Here is a 26,491-nt window from a genome sequence, read left to right as displayed (position 1 = left end):
CAAGTGACCAAAGAGTCATTTTCTGGATTTTACGTTCCCTAGTCCTCTAATAGATATTACGTATTAATGTTCAAATGCATTCATTCACATACGTGACGAAATCCTAATACTCATGAAAATTATGTATTGTTCAAAGTATTCGTAACTAAAAAATAAAAATAAAAAATAGTTAAATTGTTTATAGTTATTCTAAATTTGACGACCAATTGCACGCTTCGAGTCGGTGGCACCAAATCGCCTCCGTGTCACCGTTAAAGTTAAAACGTTCGCTAAATTTTATTATAATGGAAACCATCTTTGCTAAGGGACGTTGAATGTGTCCGTTGACGTTGACAATGACGTGACGGTAGTGCTCTTTATTATACTGTCCCATGGTTACTTCAACTAAACCTTAGTCGTACTTGATTATCTATTTATAGTATTATATTTTAACCGCATTTTTAGGATTCCGTAGTCAACTAGGAGCCCTTATAGTTTCGCCATGTCTGTACGTCCGTCCGTCCGTCCGCAGATAATGTCAGTGATCGTTAGCACTAGAAAGCTGAAATTTGGTGCCAATATGTGTATCAATCACGCCGACAAAGTGGTAAATTAAAAAGTGGAAAAAATGTTTTATTAGGGTACCCCCTCCTACACGTAAAGTGGGCAGTGATTTTTTTTTTATTTCAACCCTAACGTGTCATATATTGTTGGATAGATATTTAAAAATGAATAGGGGTTTAAGAAAATCATTTTTTGACATTGTTAATATTTTCAGAAATAGTCGCTCCAAAAATAAAAATAATGTGTCTCCCCCTATTACTTTTGAACCGTAAGTTTACAAAATATGAAAAAAATCACAAAAGTAGAATTTTATAAAGACTTTTTAGGAAAATTATTTTGAACTTGGTAGGTTGAACAGTTACGTTACGTTTTGAATAGTTAAAAATATGCGGGAAACTACGGAACCCTACATTAAGTGTGGCCCGACACGCTCTTGGCCGGTTTTTATCTATCTTCTCACTGATTGACATTATGTGTGTTAGCGAACCGTAAATGAAACGAAACTTTCAGATCACTTCATTATATTCATCTTTTTCCTCCCACGTATCAGCTCGATGATCCAAGCCACGACGGTCACTATTAGGAAGCCGATCATGATCGTGAACATGATTGTATAGTCGCCCGTCGCGTCGCGGATAGCGCCTGTGAAAAATTATTAGCAATGTTATTTTATAATAACTTTGTATGTCGCTATGTTGGAACTACAGGAGCTAATATTTCAAGTAGGAAAACTGTGCACACCTAATTATAATTTTAGCCAATTTTAGGCTAAACAGAAGCTTGCTTCTTAAATGTTGATTTTTTTTTCTTATTAAAACATATTTATATAATATGACTGCTAGCTATTTTTAACACTTAAATGTTACTAACTTTAAACATCAAACTTCTATGAAATTATGAGGTTTACTACATATGTGCAAGGATGTAAAAGCGGTACTATCAAAATTGTAACCAATTTAGTTTTGATTCTAAAACTGAAAGTCTAGTTTATGCAGTAGAAATAAAAAAAAATATAGTTTTATGGTAGTTGCTGTCAAAGAAACCTTGAGCAAGATTTAGTACATGAGCTCGCTTTATACCCGATACCTTGGTTTTTAAAAGACTTTTGTGTCATAAATCGTTCTGAACTTCTGAAGGTAAGTCTTCTTTCTATTGTTAGACGGTTAGTACGAGTATTCCATGATGTAAAAGAATCTCATAGTTCTATAAAAAAAATTCGTAGCATTCTGTGCCACTTTTAACATAAAATCCACCCATGGTGTTTTTGACTTTTTGACTTACAAATAGGTACACTTAAATCAATTCTTCAGACACTTCATAGTACCGTTATATTTCGTATCAGCCAGTACAGGTCTGTCGCTATTTATTTAACACTGAAATCCACTTACCAAGTTCACAGAGGCAGCAACCAATATAACATATCCATAACCACCGTCGGGCGGCACTAGTTTATATCCCGTTTTCATCACAAAATCTTTAGAGGTCATTGTAGAAGCAGCACTTCTTTGTCTCTTTCAAGGCCTTTAGGATGAGTGATCCAGAATCTTTGCTTTCCGTTCCGATTCTAAGCAGCTTTCTGCCTGTTACTGACGTGTAGCTGAAGCAGATGTCGATGATATCTTCCCGGTAATATATGATTCCCAGTGATAGGATTTTCCAAGGTTTCGATAGTTTTGAAATCTTTTTCGGGAACTATTTCAGAAGGAAATGACTAAAAGTTTAGTAGTGTAGAAATGATTTTAATGTTTGTTACAGAGTCATTTCTTAATTTTTGACACTGTCCTTCGACACATCAGTAACAGTGTCATCTGCTTCACTAAATTATTTCACTCATGTATCAACCATTTGAGTTTACTGTAGATAAGAATCATTTTAAGAAGGATCGCAATAGAATAATGTTTGTTTTGTTTTAAGATACAGTTCTGTTTACGACTAGTATTAGTAGGTACGTTTAGTTTAAGGAAAACAAAACTGACATAATACTTATTAAGAGTAGAAATTTCATTTTGAAAAATTATTAGTGTGAATAAAAATAACATGGTCAATATATCAACTGCCTTAAAAAATAGATAATTACGCAAAAAATACTTACTCTCATAAACATGCGTGCTTGATTTATCTTTGTTACAGAAATTTTTTTTAACACAAAGCCTTTGTGTGGTTCGAAAATTCCACAAGCAAAAAAAAAGGAAAATTAAATTAACTCATGAAAAGTTAAATAAACAAAGTTACATATTATGGGATTTTGTGGATTAAGACTGCGGTCGTCACAAATGTAATTTTGTAATTTTTATACATTACTAGCGACCCGCCCCGGCTTCGCACGGGTACTATACCTACAATGTAAACCTTCCTCTACAATCACTCTATCTATTAAAAAAAACCGCATCAAAATCCGTTGCGTAGTTTTAAAGATTTAAGCATACATAGGGACATAGGGACATAGGGACAGAAAAAGTGACTTTGTTTTATACTATGTAGTGATAGTGATTAATCTTATTCACCTTATCACCAAACTAATAAGATTTAAAATTGTAGATCCATCTTCAAATATTCTTTGTTAAATTCACAATGATATGATAATGTTTCTTTTATGCTAAGAATATAAACTGGTAGACAAAGTAACCATGACATGGCACTTTTAGTGAGCAAGTGCTTTAGAATTACCAGAATTTATTTTCTGTCTGTCTTTCTGTATTAATTTACTGGTCGTCGTCAATATTAATATTTAGCACTTGGTTTGGTATTTGGTTGTTTCATTGGTCTCTGCCGTGTGCAGTCACGGAACATCTCGGCGGCCCAGGCCACGGTGGTCACGGACAGGAGAGCGATCAGATCACGATCGAGAACATGATCGTGTAGTTGTTGGTCGCGTCGCGAATGGCGCCTGAGGGATAAAGATACACGATATAGACAGTCATGAAACCAAATCATAGCAGTAAAACCGGCCAAGAGCGTGTCGGGCCACGCTCAGTGTAGGGTTCCGTAGTTTTCCATATTTTTCTCAAAAACTACTGAACTTATCAAGTTCAAAATAATTTTCCTAGAAAGTCTTTATAAAGTTCTACTTTTGTGATTTTTTTCATATTTTTTAAACATATGGTTCAAAAGTTAGAGGGGGGGACGCACTTTTTTTTTCTTTAGGAGCGATTATTTCCGAAAATATAAATATTATCAAAAAACGATCTTATCAAACCCTTATTCATTTTTAAATACCTATCCAACAATATATCACACGTTAGGGTTGGAATGAAAAAAAATTCAGCCCCCACTTTACATGTAGGGGGGGTACCCTAATAAAACATTTTTTTCCATTTTTTATTTTTGCACTTTGTCGGCGTGACTGATATACATATTGGTACCAAATATCAGCTTTCTAGTGCTAACGGTTACTGAGATTATCCGCGGACGGACGGACGGACGGACGGACGGACGGACGGACGGACGGACGGACGGACGGACGGACGGACGGACGGACGGACAGACAGACAGACATGGCGAAACTATAAGGGTTCCTAGTTGACTACGGAACCCTAAAAAGGCGGCAAAAATTACCTATAATTGGTCCACAGCAAATACTGACAGCTCCATATATGGTGATGCTAAAACCAAAGGCCGAAGGAAACTGTTCTGGTGTGACGTGGTCGGCCACCACAAGGGCGTACATTATTACTATTGTGCAGCGAGATATGCCCAATATGGCAAAGCATACCAGAGTCCCGATGTAGTCAGAAATGAAGAGCTGAGCTGAAATAGGTTATTATTAGTAGATTGTGCAATGAAGGGGTGGATGGAAGTTACGTATCGTAAACAAGGCTGGCAAGTTGTTCATTTCCAGGTTAGAGTGAATTAAAAACGGAAGCTTTGAGAGTAAAAGGTTTTGTAATGTAAACTGGCTCTGTAGCGCCATTACAGAAGAGCGATAGGGCGAGTTATCTAGAATAGAATAGAAAACGTTTATTTGGTGAAAATATACAAGTAAAAAACAATAGCCTTAATCTATATACATCTTAAACTAAAGTCACCAAAAAGGATGCCACTCAGCATGTGCCAATGGGTAATTCCATGATAACTTGCGTTACATTTAGAACGCAAAGCACACCAATTAACAATTGCCATACTTAGTTAAACTCAGTTTATTAAAAAAAAATCAAGTCTAGAGCCAAAGAACATTACCCCATAACCAGATTTTAAAAATTCTGACCTCAAAAAATTACTTTTTTTCGCTCTCTGCCATGGAATTACCCCAATGGCTAATTGGTTGGCCACGGCGCTGGTTTTCAGGGCAACCGAGAAAACAAACATCTACGATATACTTACGTAGCATAAGCGAATGTGACGTTAGCTAGGTATCCCGGTTGAGGAATGCGGCTACAACTCTTCGAGTGCATTTTCAGCATCCAATATTTTTTAAACTCATAAAAAAAATTAAAACTTCTTCTAACCACTCCATTACTATAAAATTTTCAATGGGCTCTATTATCAAGTAAAATAAAGGTGACTGCTGGTTAACTAGAGCTGCCAAAAGCAACTTAGTCTTAATAACTCCACAGCTGATACGGTCACGGCGACCTCTCTCAAGTCCGCTGTAGTTTCTGGTGTGCTCGCAAGTAACTGACGTAGCCGATCTTGTTCGTAAATGTTCGCGGACATTGTGGACGATTGGACATGTGAGCATTGTGAGCTCACCATTGCTAAGCTTATATAATTAATAAACTTACCAATTCTTGTAACCGTAGCAAGGAACAATCCAAACAAATATATGGAGCGGTTGCTCAGCCGCTTCAGCCACTTGCTAAAAACCGCGAGGACAACTCTGAACGCCAGATCCCCGAAGGCAACTACAGAAAAACACCATTTCACTTGGTCCTGGAATAATAAACATGTACAATTGTACTAGGGCTTGCATTCCGGAATTCCGGAATCTCGAAATTCCGGAATTTCGGACAATTTTTCCGATATTACAGTTCCGGAATTGAAACACATAATCTCGAAAATTCCGGAATTGAAAAAAGATATATTTTTGGACGAAAACGTGTAATATCAGCCTGGTTATTTTACAAAACTACCACCGCGTCTATAAAATATATGTAAATTCATTAAGTTAGACACTCCTCGGATTCAGGTAGTGCCTATTTTATGACCAAAGGGTTGCACCCAGGGCTAGTTAGAGCGAGATAGTGTAGTTTTAACCTGCTAATATTATACCATTGTCACTTTCTGGTTTTGCTCTCAATTGTTTTAGCTAATAAGTGAAATATATAATCATTTTAAAGTAAATATTTGTTGTAGAAAGTTTTGTTTTGTGATAATTTAAAATTACTAGCCGGGAGTTGAGTGTTATGCTCGAATACTGAAGGACAATTAAACATAAATAAATAACATTAGGTACATTATTAATATTATTATTTTATTGGCGTTATTTATGCTCAATTTATTAGATCGAACTTAAATTTCCGTAATAATCTAAATTAATCGGTATTAAAGCGGCATAAACTCAAAATTTTACTTCTTTTCTCATAGCACTGAATATTTTAGGCATAAAGTCTTAAGTTCAGAAGCAAATCGTAGTATTTGGTATTACATTCATTCACAAGCATAACGTCGTAGTTACTTTATACACTTTTCACAAAGACGTGTGCATATTTTACTAAACTCTATCTGTCTATTACCAAAATGATGTATATAAAAGAATGATTTATTTTTTTACAAAAAATTAAGGTGTAGGTACATGTAGGTACCTAGGAATAAATCATAAAATCTGTCTTTTTGGGCTAGCTTGGATATCTTTTGTCCCTACTCGAGTCTGATAAAGGTAATTCAATATTTATTTTATTACAGTTATGTGAACAAGACGTTATGCAATTCTTGTAAATTATTACTTTTATATTATTTCGATGCTCAATGGATAAAAAAATAACTTTAACGTTGACCACTATCAGAAAACTGGCACTAAAACCTCGTTTGTATCGTTAACTGTAGTTCGAAATATCTTGCAAGATCGATTTTGACGCAAAATGGGCTTTCCTGTAAAATTACTAAAATGAAAATTTCAGTGTTATATGTTATAATTATGCCTTTCAGGTACTAGTTGGGGTCCATAATGAAAAATACGGTCCCATCCGGAAGAAAGCATGAAACTTGGCATGAATGTAGCTTTCATATATGTGCTTCAATGTCGATATGGAAGCACGCTGAAGAGTCAATTTTCCCCCCCTTACCCCCATTTTATCTCCCTCATTCTAGTTTTCTGGATTTTATTCCAAAACGGTAGGACTGACGAGTTTACTCTTTAAGAACCAAATCATCGTCGATAAATTACCTATAAAACGATACCAAATACATAGTGATAAGATTAATATTTAAAAAGAAAACAGCCATCAACTTATTATGAAATTGTAAAAAGAGGCACATTTTTTCTTTTTTGTGTCATTTATAGAAAAAGTACAAGAGTTATTCAAAAATAGGCTAAAGAGGTTAAATGCCTTATTCATTGAGCTACAATATGATACTATTATAATTGTGGTAGAGTAATAAATTTCAGAGTTACAGCTCACCCCGTCTGACTCCATGAAACAAGCACCTAAGTTTTCTGTCTTTTCACAATAGGTACGCTGCAATTTATTTGCTTCCAATTCAAGGTCCAAATAGAAATAAAGTATAGTTCATGTATTGATCCAGTTTATAATCTGTATATAAAATTTTATCTAAATCCACCCAGCCACTTTCTCGTGATTGAGTAACAAACCAAACTAAAAATTTGTATGTGACCAACCGTCTTAGCGTGCCTTCCAAAGCAATGAGGCTGGCAGAGAAGAAGCATTTATACTGATTTATTATACAGGATTTACCAGAAACATGAAATAATAATTTTGTAAGTGATTCAGTGTATAATATGTAACAACTTTTCCAAAGAAACTAGTAACAACAAGTAAGTACAAGTAGTGGCACGTAACTTTAGCGCTGACCGTTATTGCGCAGAAGTCAAAAACACGTATCTCAGGGGATCACAGGGGCGAAGGGTATGCGTCCCCATGCGCAGTAAAGTTATCCCCTCCACGTTTCACTTAGCGCTAAAGTTACGTGCCGCCACTTGTAATTAAGTTTCGGAATTATTTCTGTATTTTCGTGTATTAATTTAGTTTTAAAAAGAAAATACTTACTTAAAATAAAGTGTTTTTACCAATTTTACCAAGTTTGCATAGGTATTTGAAAAATATATTTATTACATACAAATTCATAATCGTAATTCATATGTGTTTTGGAATTCTGTCTGATTAATTAGATCGGTTCGGGAGTGAATTATAAACCGTCATAACAGTTTAATGATTCTTTAAACGTTTTGTCTCTTTCTTTTATATAAAAATAATTTGAGTCTGTCGATCTTGTCAAATCAAATCAAATCAAAATCAAAATAATTTATTCAGCAAATAGGCCACAGGGGCACTTTTACACGTCACATGTACATAGGTATTTAAAAAAATATTTAAAATTGAGTTGAAATTACAATTGATACTATTATATACTAATTCTAAGTTCTAACTAAAGTTAACTCTATACAATTAATTAGAGATGTAGAAGGTCTCTAAATGTCGAATTACAACCAAGAACTACACTAAATTTTAATATAAAAAGTACAAATACAAAAAAAAAAAGTCTAAAATTACTTTAGAGGTGCAAATGACTCTAAATGTCACAACTAAAAATAAAATGTATATCTACTTAATCTAATTCTCCTTAGAGATGTATATGGTCTCCATGAGTCAAAATCATATATTTAAAATATTCACTAAAAGAAAGGAAACAAACGACAACCGAACAAAGTGTCCTAATTTAATAAAAATTAGAATTAAAGTTACTAAGTTATAACAGCCCCAGTAAGCTTAAACAGACCGGTCTTCACAGACGGCACCCGTTCACGAGTATGACGCGTATCTCAGCCATCGCCTCCCTCAACCTTTATTCGGGAAGGTGGCGACCCGATCAACGACGCCACCGCAGCAAAGACTTTTAAGTGTGCATGACATGTTCAAGCTGCCAGGCTAAATTAAATATTCAAATAATAAAACATAGCTGTAAGACACTATATTCTGTGCTCGTATGTTACAAAGGAAGGAAATATAGATTTATACAATAAAATTAAAGTAAGATAAACATTAAACATTAAACACATAATCTTGGAGATGTATAAGGTCTCCAAGTGTCCACAACTAAACTTAAATAAAAACAATATAATCAGACGAGAATATGTTCTCATACGTCAATTGAACACTAGTATGCTTAATTACACAATGCAGAGAAAATGAAAAAATATATACGACTTCATTCATCTATTGACAAGCAACCACCTTAAAGGCATCCCTATCATCTATAAAATCCTTCACAGTGTAGTACGCCTTACATAACAACAAACGCTTAATGCGTGCCTTAAATTTGTCAAATGGCAAATCCACTATATCGGTTGGTACTTTGTTATAAAAACGTGTACAGTTCCCGACGAAAGACGTACCAACCTTACGGAGACGGTGGGCGGTCACAGCAAGTTTATGTTTGTTCCTTGTTAATAAATAAAGTCCCCGTACGTTTAAATGACATTTGACATACGAAAATCATTTGAATGTCATTTTGTCCCACTCAGTGAGCAAATAGTTATTTTGCTCACTGGTTTTAGAGCGTGCGCAGATAGAGAGCGGTCTGGAGTTCTGCGTTCCGCGTTCAGAGTTCTGCGTTCTTTAGAATGTACCGAATCAATAGCAGCAACGCACACAGCGGGCAGCCTGCCCGCGGCGGACAAAGCGGAACGCCGCGTTCTAGCGTTCTTTTCCCGCCGAGACAGAGAACGCCGGAACGCGTGATGTCCGAGGTTTCAAACACAGAAAAAATAATGAATTGGTTAGGAATAATTTTTAAGAAAAAAAAACCGCCGCCTTTGGGTTTCTGGTGAAAGCTACTTGCGAATGTTGGATTATGTAGAAATGTGTAGGTATTTTTTTAAACTGCTTTTAATGCTTTAATTATTTGATGGCAACACAAATGAATATACGTATAACGTTAAGGTTTGAGGAGTTTCCTCAATTCCTCATGAATCCGATTATAAGAAATCAAATCTTGACAAAATTTGACTTGAAAACTCAATATGCTTAACAAACATAACTAAATAAATGTCCTGTTCTGAACTTAAATGCATGCTGTTCTTAAAATACAGCCAGCCTTTATTTTTCTCAATTAATGAAACTATTCATCGACATGCGAATAAAAATATCGAATCGCTGTTCCTCTGTGAGGAGAATTTAAAAGGTGGAATTTTTGAGCAATAATTCTTCATAGGAAAACGAACTTTTCAGTGACATGTTGCATGTACAAAGACACAAACGAAACTAGAACGCGAGAATTTGAACGCCGCCTGTGGGCTTTGGAGCTCTTGAGCGGTCAACGGTCACCAGAACGCGGAACTCTGACAGAACGCAGACCGCTCTCTGTCTGCGCACGCTCTAAGCATCAAAAATACGCTCCTTCCAACTGCTGAAGTGAAATAGTTATTTGTTTTACAAGGTTGTTGTTTAACCGCACGAGCCAATATTGATACCCGAGCAAGCGAAAGATTCCAATATTCTTGAGCGTTGCGAGGGTTTCAAGGCACGAAGGTTAAACAAACTTTGCCGCCGAGTGAAACACAAAATTTTTCACCACGCCAATATGAACAAAATGCTGACTATAAGGCACTGGTCCCACCGCGAGCTAGTAAGCTATGAACTATCAGCTATAAAAATGAACAAAAGATAGTCGCTCCTGTGCAAATAAAAGAGACACGGCGATGTTTATAGTTACTCGCCCAGCGGTGAGCTATCAAAATCGCCGTGTCTCTTTTATTCGCACGAGAGTGCTTATCTTTTGTTCGTTTTTATAGCTTACTAGTTCGCGATGGGACCAGTGCCTAAAACATGAAACTAAATCAAATCCATTAATTTATTCAATATTTATGATTCAAAAACATCATTTATGGGTAAAATCTACCTGCCCGCTTATTACATCAAGTTAAAATTTGTATGAAATTACTTTGCACTCTTGACTTATGGATAAAATGCAATTTTGCTATCCGTTTTCGAATAGCAAAAAATGCCTTTATTAGTTGGTGTGGTGAAAATATCTTTAGTGCGTCAATGCTAACCACTACTTTTATTGCCGGTTGGCAGTACTTGGTAATCGTCTGTCGCATACACCGTGCACCGATTAATGCGAAAAATGCATAGTCTGCATTCATTGCATACTATTGGTGATATAATTATTTATTGTAGGAAATAACGCAACGTAAGACATAAAAATTATGAGCTCACTAGCATATATTCAACTGCATTCCCTTATGTACATCTTGGCTGTTATAAATTATAAAATTCTAAGGTGAATATGATTTGACTGTATTTTTTTATGTTTTTGTTTGAACATGGATCACTAATGACGACAAGGCTCAAAGTTGCATTTAATTAAGCTGAATAATTCAACAAATTATAAACCGGCAACCTTCAAATCTAGGGTGAACAGGCATCTTCTGGGCGAGCTCACTCCATCGTAGGCCACGTCTTTGTCCTTGGCTAGTCTGTGGCCAAGAGTAAGCCCATTTATAATATATAAAAAAAAAATCCGTGAAGGTACAATCGCAATGGAACACAGACTTTAGGGCTCCTTCACATTCTAGCGTCTCGCGAGCGTAGCGTCGGACCAACTGTATGGAAAAAAAAGACGCTTTGCCATAGAGGATCCTTAGAAATATGGTACAGACACGATGGAATGTCACCGTGACGGAATATTAATATTTATCGACTATGAGGTCATTTCCCTCGTCTCTGTCGCCTCCAGACACGGTAGGTACTCAGCGGCCCAGGCCACGGTGGTCACAGACAGGAACGCGATCACGATCGAGAAAATGATCGTGTAGTTGTTGGTCGCGTCGCGAATGGCGCTTGTGTTTATGTTATGGCCCCTGTACACACATGGCCAACGGTTCCACCAGCCCCCTTGGCCAAGCGTGTAGAGGGCTACTTGGCCGTAAGTTGGCAGTTGGCGCTTGCGCTTGCCGGCCAACCGATTGGTGTCGGTTTTTTGTCCACACATCAAAGGATCTTGGCGCCAATGGCCAACTGCGTTTACACGTTGGCGCTTCATTCAGTTGGTCGTCAGCCGTCAGAGAGGACGGTAGTGAAATATTTACGAAAATAATAAGTTTATCTATGTCAATAATAGTGTAGATTTTAGGAAATAAAATAACCTTGCAAATGTTTAATGTATTTCCTAAAAAAGATAAATGTCCTTATCAGAATATTCAAAAAATTGTTAATATTTCAAATAATTTAATTTTACTACGGGGTTATTATTTTTTAATCAAATTTTTCTGACAACGTCTATGACCTAGAATTTCCTAGACTTTTCCATTCCACGTCCATCTTTCATGAAGAGCCAATGCCAAGTGATTGGTTCGCCAATGTGTAAACAGCGGCTCTTATCTTGGCCAAGGGGTTTCACAAAGGGCTGGTGGAACCGTTGGCCATATGTGTACAGCGGCCATTAGGGTTACGGACAGGGTGGCGCAAGGAATCTAGCGTTTAGGTTGCACAAATAAAACACGTAAGTAAAAAACATAATTATATATTACACAACAAAACCAGTTCAACCGTCAATCAATAAGTGGAGTAAACAAAATCACATCAATATAGTAGCACGTACTTACAATAGTAATATAATAGCCAGTATAAACGTAGTTGCATCTGATTAAAACCTCAGTAGTTTATAATGAAACATATGGTAATATAACATTTATTGATTTTTATGTGGTCGTTTCTCTCGTCTCTGCCGTGTGCAGTCGCGGAACATCTCGGCGGCCCAGGCCGCGGTGGTAACAGACAGGAACGCGATCACGATCGAGAACAGGATCGTGTAGTTGTTGGTCGCGTCGCGAATGGCGCCTGAGGGATAAAAATACATATATATAATACATATATATTTTATCATAAATACATATACAAGGTGTGACCGTCACCATGAAGAAACTGGAAATAATGTTATATGACTTTAATTTCGCTTGGATCTAGAATCAGAATTATTACGTACTGCGGAGAAACGCAATGCGGAGGGGATGCACTTTTTTCTGCAGCTGACTGTACACTTATAAAATATAAAAACTAATTTTTATTTCTTAGTACAAAATGCTGTTTGATGGGGACATAATAATAATAATCTTCTTCAGTTTATAATTACCTACAATAGGTCCGCAGCAGATACTGACAACTCCGTATATGGCGATGCTCAGACCGAAGGCCAAAGGAAACTGGTCTGGTGTGACCTGGTCGGACACCACAAGGGGGTACATTATCACCAGTATGCAGCGAGATACGCCTAATACGGCGAGGCATACCAGAGTCCCGATGTAGTCAGAAATTAAGAGCAGACCTGAAACGTAGGTTATTATTTACTACATCATGCAGTACGATTGGGATGTAAACTGATGTATTGTAAACAAGGCTGATGAACTCATTTCCAGGCTAGAGTGAATTAAAAAGTAAAGTCGTGAGAGTGAAGAGTTTTAAAATAAAATACTAAATACCGTAAATGTTACGAAAATGTAATAAGTGTTCCATAACTAAAGAGTAAAACGAGCCTACCGTCCGTCCGTCTGTCCCCAGGCTGTATCACATAAACTGTGACATTACACATAATATGTGTAATGTCACAGTTTGAGTCAAAGTGTTACAACAACTCCTTAAGTTTCATTATTTAGCTAATTACTTCGGCTGTTTTTAGGGTTCCGTAGTCAACTAGGAACCCTTATAGTTTCGCCATGTCTGTCTGTCCGTCCGTCCGTCCGTCCGTCCGTCCGTCCGTCCGTCCGTCCGTCCGTCCGTCCGTCCGTCCGTCCGCAGATAATCTCAGTAACCGTTAGCATTAGAAAGCTGAAATTTGGTACCAATATGTATATCAATCACGCCAACAAAGTGCAAAAATAAAAAATGGAAAAAAATGTTTTATTAGGGTACCCCCCCTACGTATAAAGTGGGGGCTGATATTTTTTTTCATTCTAACCCCCACGTGTGATATATTGTTGGATAGGTATTGAAATATGAATAAGGGTTTTCTAAGATCGTTTTTTGATAATATTAATATTTTCGGAAATAATCGCTCCTAAAGGAAAAAAAAGTGCGTCCCCCCCCTCTAACTTTTGAACCATATGTTTAAAAAATATGGAAAAAATCACAAATGTAGAACTTTATAAAGACTTTCTACGAAAATTGTTTTGAACTTGATAGGTTCAGTAGTTTTTGAGAAAAATACGGAAAACTACGGAACCCTACACTGAGCGTGGCCCGACACGCTCTTGGCCGGTTTTATTTCATTATTTAGCTAATTAATTCTACTGTTTTTATATTATAAAAACAGCCGAAGTAATTAGCTAAATAATAAAACTTAAGGAGTTGTTGTAACACTTTAAGTTCTCGCGCTTTGTACACATATTTAAAGTCATATACGGGTCGAACGCACAGACCAACCCCTATAGACATCCATTACAAGACGACTCGCGGTCACCAGCCTTACTTGTATTTGCCATGATATAAGCGCGGGCGCTCGCCGTGCCCGATCAGTAACGACCAAGTAACCGACCCGAAAGCAGCTCGTGTTTTTCGCAATAAAAAATTGAAAAAGGGTATTTTGATGCCTTAAAGATGTCCACCTGTAGTGTGAAATGGTGTGGAAAGATAACAAGAAGTTCAAATTTAAAAACGGACGGTATTACATTCCACAAATAAGTCATATTTATAATTTATTCAGAGCTGGCATAGGTCAACTTACACTGGCCACTTACGCGACAGTAGAGGGACAGTCATACTTCTGTCCCTTTTCATCTGGCGCGACTGCCTGCCGTCCTTGAAACGACCAATCGCAGCGCGCTAAACACATTCCCCTCCCGCTCTTCGCGCCCCAAGCACTGGTGATTTGTAGCACGCACAAAATTTACAATATTGGCACTCTATAGGAGGTTCTCTGTGGGTCGAACGCCATTAATTTACATTATTTTACCCTTTTTTCCAACGTTTTGGCCAGGTTGCACTGGCCGTGGTCGCGGGAGGTGGTGAGTCTTCTTCGGCCGGCCGCAACGTGGCCTCTCATCGATTACAACCTGTATAAATATAAAGTATAACCTTACCAATTCTCGTGGCCGTAGCAAGGAACAACCCAAGCAAATAAATGGAGCGGTTGCTCAGCCGCCTCAGCCACCTGCTGAAAACCATGAGGATCACTCTGAACGCCAGATCCCCGAAGGCGATCACAGAAAAACACCATTTCACCTGGTCCTGGAATATTAAATATGGAAAATAAAAGAAAAGTGGAAGAATTCACTGTTCTCGTTGTAACTTAAACTCATGATCATTAGATACCGATTCAAATAAAATAAATACAGCGAATTGAAATTAATCTCCGACGTATAGCCTTGTACCAGTTGTACCCGTGGTCTCGTAGACTCCTATATGCATTTAAGTTTCTGCATTGCATAAAGCCGTCTGTCGCCGTTAAAGCGCTCGATAAATTTGATTGTATGCTTCATTAGTTTCTTGGCTAGAAGAAGCTTGAAATAGTCTCCTACGATTGTGAAAAGTAGAAGATTCTTCAGAGAGCCGTCCGAAAGATTACACCAATTGTGTATAAAATTAGTGCGGTGCTCATGCTCACGTCATTCCAGTCTAAAGCATAACTATAAAGCGAGTTCGATCATGGATACATTATGTCGTTGTCTTCATGGTCTCGGAGAAGACTCTTATACGAGATTGAGTCCCGTTTTACCAAATAATATGAATAGTGTGGTGCTCACTTCATTCCAGCCTATAGCATACAAAGCCTGCGCGAAGTTGAACATGAACAGGATGTCTGCAAACAAGGCAGTCGGACTGTGGAGGCAACAGCTGGTACGTCCGTACTTCTTCAGCATCTCCCAATCAAGTACGGTCTTTATCTTCACGAACATGCTGTAAAAAAATAAGTTATTATTTGATAAAATCAAGTATTACTTACTTACTTCACTGGCTCAGCCACCCAAAAAGTATGGCCTCCTACACAAGAGATCGCTACTCCGCCCTATCCTGCGCCACTTCACGCCAGTTGGGTACACCGAGTGCGGACAAATCTTGTAGGACTCCCTCGAACTAGCACCAGCAACAGAAGTTTTCCACCCGGGTGTCCCACATATCATGCTCTTATCACACCACGATCCTTTCCAAGTGACCGAGCCAGCGTTACTTTTCGAAAACCAATGATAATCAAATTCAAGAAAATTATTTTTTTTTTTTTTATGAAATAGGCAGCAAACGAGCAGACGAGCCGCCTGATGGTAAGCAGTCATCGCCGCCCATGGACATAAGCAACATCATGGGAGCCACTTATGCGTTGCCGACCTTTGAGAACCCTAAATACCTGCTTCTTGAAGAACCCCATGAAATTATTTTGCTAATCCGCGAACAGTTAACGTGCTAGTCAAAAACACTCTTTTTTTTCTTCAATGAACGTACCTGCTCGTACTGCCCTTACTGGTGACAGTTAAATCAGGCTGATCCGGTGTTTCTTTCTCTTTCTCCATCAATGTAATATGCTCTGAAAAAAAAAATAACAATAATTTCTTTACCATAATTGTTTTTGCAAACGCGTAAGGACTATCATCATTCTAGCATGGCTAGTAAATATATGAATGACGCCAGATTATGTAGCCGCGAGATACCTCTTCGTCGCTGAACGCATCCGTACGCATGTTCATAGTAACGAGTGATTTTCGATCAGCGAAAGCCGATTCGGCGTCTATAGGTTTGGGGAAACCCTAATCAAGTGTCCTGCTTGACAACATAGACTAGGCCTACAAGTTTTAAGCTAGGTACTTAGTAACGTACCCGACTCAGTGATCTCAACCTTCTTCATGTGCCACTCCACCGGCTGCAGCAGCATTGCTGCCACGAAGCTCTGCATGCCCACGCTCGATATCACGATCAAAGTGCAGTGATATCCGTAATCAGACATGGTCCATGACACAATCATAGGTGCCGCCATTGCTGAAGTGGCTGAAAACAACCAAATTAAATGTGTACTGTACACACACAGTCACCGGTACTAATATCGCACAAAAAGAAGATCGTTAAGATATCTGACGCAATCTTATTTCTAGAGCCATCTTCCGGTCCCTATTATCTTGCCGCTCCCCTTAGTGGATACCCCCCTCCAACTCTGAGGGGAGGACTGAAATCTTCTCGAGGCTGAGGCGTAGGGTTAGAGCCGGCGTAGCTTTATTTGACGTTCATATGCGCATTGTAATATGCCTACTTGAAATATAAATATTTCTTTTTTTTTCATATGCAGTGCTCCTGACTACGGGCCGAGCCTATAAGGGTCTGCTTAAATCTATAGACGCGGAATCGGCTGTGGCCGTCCAAAACCCGCTCGTTGATTCCGCGTCGATATAGGTTTGGGCAGACCTTAACAAACTAATGTTGATTCTTACCTGCCATGGTTTGCACGATGCCGGTGGATAGAAGCCGTTTGTCGACAAAATAATCATTGATACACGTACATGTCACCGCATAAATGAAACCTATACCGACCATCTGAAAAACGAAATAAATATCCTTAATATTATTTACCTTTGTCATCATTTTGTGATGGTCATAAAAACGTTTGATGACCGCAGCGATAGCGTTTAACTCGATTTGTTTTTACATGTTCTCCTCTTTAATACGCAATTTTCAACCGATCTCGTGAAATGTTGTAACAAGAAAACTATTAAAATGCGGTATTTCCGCATTTTAATAGTTTTCTTCCTAAAGGGCTTAAGTGCCATTAACATAATTAAGTTAAGCTTAAGTTATGATTAGGTATCGTGACTTGACTGTGATAATAAGTTTAAGAACTAAGTATTTTTCAGTTTTGAATTTTCTAACTCATTCTAAGCATGTCACGAAGGTCTACAGCTCCCAGAGCCACTTGTGAATACCTACTTACTTGGCTGGCGCGATAATGACTTTATACCCATAATGCGTTTAGGCGTCCTAAACAAGAACACGCCGTTTTGCTCGGTCTTGAGCGCCAACTTTCGCCGACGCCGAGTTCAAGGACCTACTACTCTATCCACCCAACAATATTTTGGGTGACCAACAGGACTGCATCCATTCGGTCTCCCCAAGTAGGTCTATTTGACTGTCCGATCTTCACCGATCCTTTAAAGGTGACTTAGCCAACGGAGACGATGTGCTTTGGATTCTACTTACGAGTACTTATTTCTTTAATTTTGGCATCATGTCGGATACACAATTATGGTAATAAGGGGTTTAACTTGTAACCTGTAAAAATCCTTGACAGAATATAAAGAGCGCCTCAGTTTCAACAAACACGGTTCCGAACATGCCTGAGTTGTAGAATGTGGCGCCCACCAGCGCCATCTGGCGGCGGCTCAACACTTTCATTAGCAGCCCTGACACGAAACCTGAAACACATGTTATTATTAGACTGAATAAGTTTAAAAGTGGAAAATGCTTGCCTTGGGTGAGACTTAAACTCACGGCTTCTGGATCGATACTCCAGCGCTCTGCCAACTGAGCCACCAAGACTTCAATCAAGCCAGCGAAATTTTCTACCACTTAGGTCAATGGGACCCGTAGCGACATCTACCGTAAGAGTATTAAACTTCTTAAACGGCTTTTTAAAAATTTCGATGCCTTGGTTGATAAACCTCTAGAGTTCCTAATGTTATGATTATAGTACCTACTAACCGCCAAGTGCCAAGCCCACAGCTCTGACACTCCTTAGCAGACTGATCCCCTTGGTCCTAATGAAATAGTTTTACCCCATCTCGGCGAAGAAGTCCTAATACCTTAGTTGTAGTTCTAACTGGCGAGTGCCAAGGTCATAGCTCTGACGCCTTTCAGCAGTCTGATCCAGGTGGTACCGTTGCAATGCCCAGTTTCACCCTTTGTCAGTCAAGAGGTCCTAGTGACTAGGAAGTTGAAGTACCTATAGGTTATGGTTATGGGCTCCGATTTCCGCACTTAGCCTCAAAGATAGAGGCCATTGTGCGTGCTGTATTTGCCAGCTAGGGGTCTAGCCAGCCTAACTCCGCCCAGAAGCGCAGGATCCTCCTGGTGTCTCCACAGGCTTCTCGGAGTGACCTCGTCGTTTTGAGGATTTGAGCCCGTTGTGTGTTCACTCTCTCGCATTCCAGGATGACTTGGGCGACCGTTTCTTTGGCCGACAGGTACCTATAGGTACTAACCGGGGAATGCCAAGCTTACAGCTCTGACACCCCTTATCCCCTTGGTCACACCTCGCCGGACACTAGCGATCAAATATATGAAAGAGGCGCGTTCCCAAACACATAGTCTAAGCTCGTGTAGGTGAACGCGTACCGTGCTGTGACAGGTCAACTGGTCGCGTTTTTGACAGGCGGTAACTGTGAGGTAACCGAGAGCGGGTGGGGGGCACTTTCAGCGGGGAGCGGGAGTGGCCATACTGTATGATAGCTATCTTCATAAATTGAAATAGATATCATACACGAAAGAAAAAACGGCAAGGCCCACTGGTGGCCGAGCCGGGAATCGAACCCGAGTCTTCAGGTTACGCGGCTAACATCTTTACCACTAGACCACACGCCCGCCACGCGGATAATTTTATATATAGTAGTATGACTACTTGAATTAAAATTTTGAAAAAACCTCCGACCGCGACATAGTAGACCGATTTTCATGAAACATGGCTAAGAACACTCCCGACTTACTCAGCTTTTAGACAAAAAAAACTAAATCCAAATCGGTTCATCCGTTCGGGAGCTACGATGCCACAGACAGACATACACACAGACAGACAGACAGACAAACAGACAGACAGACAAACAAACAGACAGACAGACACACACACAGACAGACACGTCAAACTTATAACACCCCGTCGTTTTTGCGTCGGGGGTTAAAACAAGAACAAATCAAAAAATATTCAACAAAATAATTTGATTTGTTCCCTAGTTAGATAGCTATCTTTATTATACTGTGCCTTAGTGCCAATGCAATAGTTTTACCTTGTCTCGGTGAAGAGGTACTAGACATTAGTTGGAGTACTAACCTGCGAGTGCGAAGCTCACAGCTCTGATGCCAGTCAGCAGGCTGATGCCGGTGGTCCCGATGCCCAGCTTATTAAAGAAGTCCTGGTAAATCATCCCGAAGCATACGTAGAACATTGTTGATGAAATCTGAAAATTATGTGTTTATGTTCGTATATCTAAGGGCCACTTGCACCAACGAAAATGGAATTTGACAGATGACAGCCCATTAACTCAGGGTTAATGGGCTGGTGCAAGTTGGCCTAAATGTTGTACTCACGTGAATCGTGTTCGGCAACATGTTTCGAGTCAAAGGAGACCCATCATCAGGCATGAGTACTCTAGACTATAGACTGGACTCAGCATCAATTTCATGTATTAAATACGCAAGTAAGTATAACGGGTTATCACTGATTGACTAGCACGGTATTTTATTCGCGTGTTAGGAAAGTAAAAGCAAATCTGAAATTGTACAATGGGTACTCTTCTAGATTTTGATTCAAGATGGATTTCCGCAAAGTATCGCCTCTGTGCGTAGCCGAATGCAAAACGCTCACGAAACGCTCGTAGATATCTATCTCTATCGCTCTTGCGTATTGGCGCGACAGAGCCAGACTACCTTTCGCGGTGTTTCGTTTTCGTTTCGCGTCGTAGAAATGCCATTCGGCTACGGGACCTGATTATATCGATGAATTTTTTGGGTTAAATTGTGGCGTAGGCGAGAGGCTGGCAACCTGTCACTGCAATGTCACAGTTTCGTTTTCTTTCATCCCCTTATTTGCCAAGAGTGGCACTGAAGCTTTAGTAGTTTCATGTGTTCTGCCTACCCCTTTATGGGATACAGGCGTGATTGTATGTATGTATGTATGTAATTTTTATTGAGATACTAGCTTTTGCCCGCGGCTTCGCACGCGTTAGAATGAGACAAAAAGTAACCTATGTCACTCTCCATCCCTTCAACTATCTCCACTTAAAAAATCACATCAATTCGTCGCTCCATTTATAATATTAGTATGGATTTGAGACAGCCCAGACAGATGACCGTATGGTCCGTAAATCTATGCCAAAGGCGTACTTACCATATTTACAGTACACGCCACTAAAATGCAATATCCGTATCCACCGTCAGGAGGCACTTTTTTATATCTCTTCATTCTTGCTTCAACCGCCATGATACAATTGACAGGTTCTTCCGATTATAATTATTATTTTTTTCCAAAATATACCGAACGTTAAAAGTAACCAAACTACTTATATTTTATACATAAAAGTAAGATATATCTATATCTAATCAACTTGAACTATATCCTAACGTCTTGGGCATTACTAACCAACTGCAAAAGATCAACAATTTCATGCTGGTAGTATGACGAGCTAAAATCACTTATTCATATATTATGTACTCGTATTATAAATGCATTATAAAACATTTAACTTAGAGATGAACGGGTAAATCTGCGAATAAATATACCACAGATATAGGAAGGAAGGTGATCGGACATGTCAGTCGATCTGTATTGAATACGCCTGTCGCAAGATCTTGAACTCACACACACTTGGAGATGGACGCTCCTATTGGGCTATTGCGCAATACAGGGTCATCGTTTCCATGAGAGTGTACATGTGTAAGGTTGTTTTATTTGCGGGTAAATATAAAATCGGTTGAAAAGTCATCTGACAGTTGGAACAGGTTGGGTTGGTGGCAAGTAAAAACATGGCGGGTATTCTGGTGTTAACGGTCGGTCTGGACGGACGCTTGAGGACGACTAGCGACCTGAGTGGAATTTGAGTGATCAATTGTACGACCCAATGTGTTGTGTTTGAGAATAATAAATGGTATATTCATCTGTGAGCTGGAGTTTTACTACACATGCAAACGACCAGCGAGTCGTGTCGTCACGCACGCACACAACGACAACTGGTGCCGTAGCCGAATGGCATTTCTGCGACGCGAAACGAAAACGAAACGCCGCGAAAGGTAGTCTGGCTCTGTCGCGCCAATACGCAAGAGCGATAGAGATAGATATCTACGAGCGTTTCGTGAGCGTTTGTGCGTACGTACCCTGTTATGCTCAATGAGCTAACAACTGCGACACATCCGCTGCTGGCGACTTGTCCGCTGTCTAAGTAGTATTATAATTATGCTCTGAAAAACAAACCAAGGATAACCAAGATAGTAAAAGGGGTACAGTATATATTTAAGTGCCTCTCTGTAGAAAAGCATTTTCAGAGTGTCAAATATTTTAGTGTGTCATGGCTGTTACTACTTTTGAATGCTGACTGTACTTGGTAGTCCGCTGTCGCCTACATCGTGCATTGATTGATGTGAAAAATGCATAGTCTGCATTCAATGCATGCTATGATATTTATAGTAGGAAATGACGCAATGTAATAGGTACAGTCAACCAATTTGAATTCTAGGCCACTCTAGAACCCTGTCTCATTTAAACAGTGTTTTATACCTCTTAAGAAGTCACATTGACATTGACTGTGCAAAGGTTCTACAGTGGCCTATGATTCAAATTGGTTGACCGTACATACAAATAATGGGCTTACTAGAAAATGATTGCTGCCTCATAAATAGGTTTATAAAGATATATGTGAGTGTGTTTAGTAAAACGTCCTACTTTGTCGGTTACCATTAAGGCGAGATTTACTTGTATCTTTAGATGAATAAACTGTCAAAGCGGCTTTCTGGCAATTGACAAAGTGGGACGTTTTCCCGTACACACTCACATATATTTCGCTAAATTCCTTTATGTACATTTTGGCTGTGTGCGTAGCCGAATACCCAAACGCTTCACGATTCGCTCACGATTCGTCAGCGTTTCGTGAGCGTTTCGTGAGCGTTTCGTGAGCGTTTCGTGAGCGTTTCGTGACGCGTTTATGCATTCGGCTACGGACACTGGGTATTCTAAGGTGAATAATGAAGGACTAAAATGAAATGGTTAGTAAATAATTATCTGTTTTATTGTGAAATAAATATATTCTTCAATTTGCACTTAGATGAAGTTTAGCGATATACGATCAAATTTATTATCATTTAACTATCAACAATCCTTTAATCGCAATTTGTAAGTGCGATAGTCGTTTTATCGTCTATCGATCTGAAGTGCGTGACCATGGTCGCGCGATAGACGATAAAATATCAGACACTATTAGTAAGTGCGATAGGGACGGCCAGATGTTTTATCATTTATCATTTATCGCGCGACTATAATTGCCTGCCTGAGCAATAAAGTGCTTATAACGCTTTGGTTAATACCGTAAGGCGAACGATGACAATTTAATAACCTTCAAGCTTCATGACTTTAAATAAGAAATGTTAGTACTCGCAAGTAAAAGGGATACTATTAAACAGTCTGTCCTGCCGGCGTAGCCGAATAGCAATCGCCGACGCCAGACGCCGACAGAAATGATAGATAGATAGATAGATAAGAACTTTATTCATTCCCACAACATACATGGTAGATAAAACAAAAGATAAAAGGCAGTCTGGCTCTTTCGCGCCAATACGCAAGAGCGATAGAGATAAATAGCTCATCATCCTTCTTGCGTTATCCCGCGATAAGTCGATGGCCGACGCTCCAGGGGTGGAATACCGCTAAGGTGGGCTGAGACCGTGAAGAAAGCTTGTGGTTCCATGCAGGTGGCAGTCCATATGGCCCTAGACCGCGTCAAGTGGAGAGAAATCACTGTTGGTCACGATCCTCAGCCATGAGGGAACGACTGAGAAGAAGATCCCGCGATATGCCACGGCTCATGAGAACCTGGGGTCCGCTTTGACAACTAATCCCAAGATTTGGCGTAGGCACTAGTTTTACGAAAGCGACTGGCATTGGTACGAGCCGGGGTTCGAACCCGCGACCTCTCGGATCGAAAGTCGCACGCTCTTAGCGCTAGGCCGGCGCTTCATAGTTATTTGTTATACAAGGGGGCAAAGTTGTATTTTAACGCCGAGTGTGGAATTGAAAAATGAGCACTTGCTCATTGAAAGGATTCTATAGATGAACCACGAGCGAAGCGAGTGGTTTGAGAATAGAATCCTGAACTTGCGAGTTTTTTAACACACGAGAAGTAAAATACATTTGTACCCGAGTGTAACACAAAACTTTTCCCCTCACTATAGCGAGGAAACTACAGCGCAAAAAATGCGTTTATCACTGCTTCCAGTAGTTCCACAGGTGGTAAATCATGTTTATTACTAGATTCACCCACTTTTATCAATTTTAAAGCAGTTAATTTGTCTTTATTCAAGGTCAAATTACTTTACCCACTAGTGGATAAAATGCGTTTTTACCCGCTGGTATTAAAGGACAAAATACGTGTTTCCGAGCTAGTGAGGGGAAAATAAATTAAATAGCTAAGAAACAGATATTATCGTGAGCGGTTGTGCATTTACCTACGTATCCTGTTAGTATGTGTTGTCCAGTGAGCGTTGTGAAGTGTGGACCGTATGTTAGATCGCACGTGAAATTGCCCGACTCAAGCACGCTCCGGGGACCCGGGAGGAATTGAGACGAGATCGTTACTCGCTCGAGCAGAAATTGCGAACGGGTCCTTATTGGTTTCTACGAGAGCTGTGATCATTTACTGTATAAACTGAAATAAATGTCATATACAAAGAGAAAATGACCAAGGCCTCCAAGTGTCCGATGCTGGATTTTTTGGAGTTCCGGTTCTACCTCAGAAATGGCAGGGGGCGCCTTAGCCTTCGGTAATTGTGTCATATACTTGAAAATTTCGACCCTTGCCGCCGCGACCGGTTGGCCGAGTGGTTTGAGGCATCCGTGGCTATAACAGAGTACGCTGGTTCGAATCCAGCATCGGACACTTGGAGGCCTTGGTCATTTTCTCTTTGTATATGACATTTATTTCAGTTTATAGTTAATAATAGTAGTGTGTCTACTAAAAAACACAAATTAAAATATTTCCTATGAAATAATTTAATTTGGTCTTAGAGTCATTTGGATATGTTTTATACTTGGTTAATTTCATGCGGTATTAAAATCAGCTTAGATTATCATCTTTGTTATTACTAATATGGGTGCTAGGCGACGATATACATAGAAAACATCCATGACTCTACACATAGGATCAAATACCTAAAAAGAAATACAAAATACAAAATGATTTATTTCTAATAACACGTTTTTTACTGTATCTTTCCTGTATCTTGTCTTCTGCGAGTATGGTTTACGATTGTGCCTGACGATTGTACTCAGCTGCAACAGTGCATGGAGAAATTATGAATGAATTCATTGATAAATTCGCCACTTTTGCAGCTGATAGTACCTGTGCTTACCATACAAATAAATGCTATTACCGGGATTCGAACCCGGTAATTGAAAATTGTAATGGCGGTATCAATTTAATGCTTTTTAGGGCTCCGTACCAAAAAGATACAACAGGAACCTTTATGGTGCGACTGTGTCCGTCTGTCTGTCCGTCTGTCACATTACTAAATATCTCGATAACTACTAACGCTATCAACTTGAAATTTGGAATAGTTGTGATGTGAACATTGTAAACCTCTACAAGTAGAAAGTGTATAGGTAAGGTAATTATGAAATCCAAATCACTTCCCAATAGCCGGTGAATTCCGAAAAGCACCCATAATTTAGTAGACCAGTTACGTTTCGTATACATTTCTTATGATCCGTCGCGTGTAAAGGTCAAGGAAACCAATTCTGTCGTACCGATTTGAAGGAACGCCCACCTGGTTTTGATTAGACCTTAAACGTGAGCATGGAGAGATGAAATGCTTTTCCGAGCTCCCAACCAAATCAAGGCGGCATCTTCTGTGTGATCGTTCACTGCATATCTGTGGCCAAAAACCGGCCAAACGAGCGTGTCTTCCCAACCAGGCGGCCGTATTTTATCAAAAAAAACCGGCCAAGTGCGTGTCCGGCCGTATTTTATCAAAAACTATTCAACCTATCAAGTTCAAAATAATTTTCCTAGAAAGTCTTTATAAAGTTCTACTTTTGTGATTTTTTTCATATTTTTTCAACTTATGGTTCAAAAGTTAGAGGGGGCCCTTTTGTTTAAACTTTTAGAGCGATTATTTCTAAAAATAGTAATAATATCAAAATATCATTTTCGTAAACCCCTATTCATTTTGAAATACCTATCCAACAATATATCACGTTAGTGTTGAAACGAACAAAAAATCACTCCCCACTGTGTAGGAGGGGGGGCACCATAATAAAACATTTTTTTCCACTTTTTATTTTACCACTTTTTCGGCGTGATTGATATACATATTGGAACCAAATTTCAGCTTTCTAGTGCTAACGGTCACTGAGATTATCCGCGGACGGACGGACGGACTAACATGGCGAAACTATAAGGGTTCCTAGTTGACTACGGAACCCGAAAAGAGAGTTAGACCGATATTTTTTTTTTGTGGCAAAAACAAGTGCCAGGCAAATTGTAATATTGCTGTTTTGTATAACCACATGTTTCGTATCAATAATATCTCGTTTGGCTAGTTCTATGTATAGATTGCTGACGGTTCAAGATGTATTAAATGAGATGAAAACAAAGTAAAATCGCTACAACGAATCGGCCACCTGGACTACATTCATAATGCAGAGGGTTCAGCACAAGTCCTTGGAACAATTTATGGCAACTTTAAAGAGATAAGGGTCCTACTTAATTTAATCGTGAATCCGGATAACTTCTTAGTATATTTATTGTACTTGTTACAATATAAACTTTCTTCTTTAATTAAATCTGAAATTGTACAATGGGTTGTGTTCCGAGAAACTGTTTGACATGATGCCAACGTCCACTTTTCATCACATCACAGGGCGCTCATCCACACACCTCGCAACA

At 39.2% G+C, this 26,491-nt stretch overlaps 1 protein-coding gene and 1 long non-coding RNA gene across 2 annotated transcripts; both read right to left on the bottom strand.

Moving 5' to 3' along the window:
* Positions 1-1,047: 1,047 nt before the first annotated feature.
* LOC125225793 lies at positions 1,048-2,387 on the bottom strand. Its single transcript, XR_007177020.1, has 2 exons — positions 1,932-2,387; positions 1,048-1,185 (listed from the first exon to the last, which is right to left on the bottom strand). It is a non-coding gene; the product is annotated as an uncharacterized LOC125225793 (long non-coding RNA).
* Positions 2,388-12,195: 9,808 nt separating this feature from the next.
* LOC125225820 (monocarboxylate transporter 13-like) lies at positions 12,196-20,958 on the bottom strand. Its single transcript, XM_048129679.1, has 10 exons — positions 20,731-20,958; positions 19,675-19,801; positions 17,904-18,046; positions 17,069-17,171; positions 16,464-16,631; positions 16,092-16,173; positions 15,398-15,551; positions 14,735-14,882; positions 12,793-12,984; positions 12,196-12,500 (listed from the first exon to the last, which is right to left on the bottom strand). Exons 1-10 carry the CDS (start codon positions 20,821-20,823, stop codon positions 12,352-12,354), a joined length of 1,359 nt encoding a protein of 452 aa, XP_047985636.1. The 5' UTR covers positions 20,824-20,958; the 3' UTR covers positions 12,196-12,351.
* Positions 20,959-26,491: the final 5,533 nt, after the last annotated feature.

The sequence above is a fragment of the Leguminivora glycinivorella genome, chromosome 4 (assembly GCF_023078275.1).
Source record: "Leguminivora glycinivorella isolate SPB_JAAS2020 chromosome 4, LegGlyc_1.1, whole genome shotgun sequence".
Lineage (NCBI taxonomy): Eukaryota > Metazoa > Arthropoda > Insecta > Lepidoptera > Tortricidae > Leguminivora > Leguminivora glycinivorella.
Note: the sequence above shows the minus strand (reverse complement) of the source record. Positions and strands in the feature narration are given on the sequence as shown.

Bases quoted from the DNA above. Each gene is read 5' to 3' on its own strand.
- LOC125225820 (XM_048129679.1), bottom strand. From the start codon at position 20,823: ATGGCGGTTGAAGCAAGAATGAAGAGATATAAAAAAGTGCCTCCTGAC. The intron at 14,883-15,397 runs GTGAGCACCACA...TTAATATTCCAG, and splicing joins ATGCTATAGGCTGGAATGAA to GACCAGGTGAAATGGTGTTT. The intron at 12,985-14,734 runs GTAAGGTTATAC...CCTACGTTTCAG, and splicing joins TGCTACGGCCACGAGAATTG to GTCTGCTCTTAATTTCTGAC.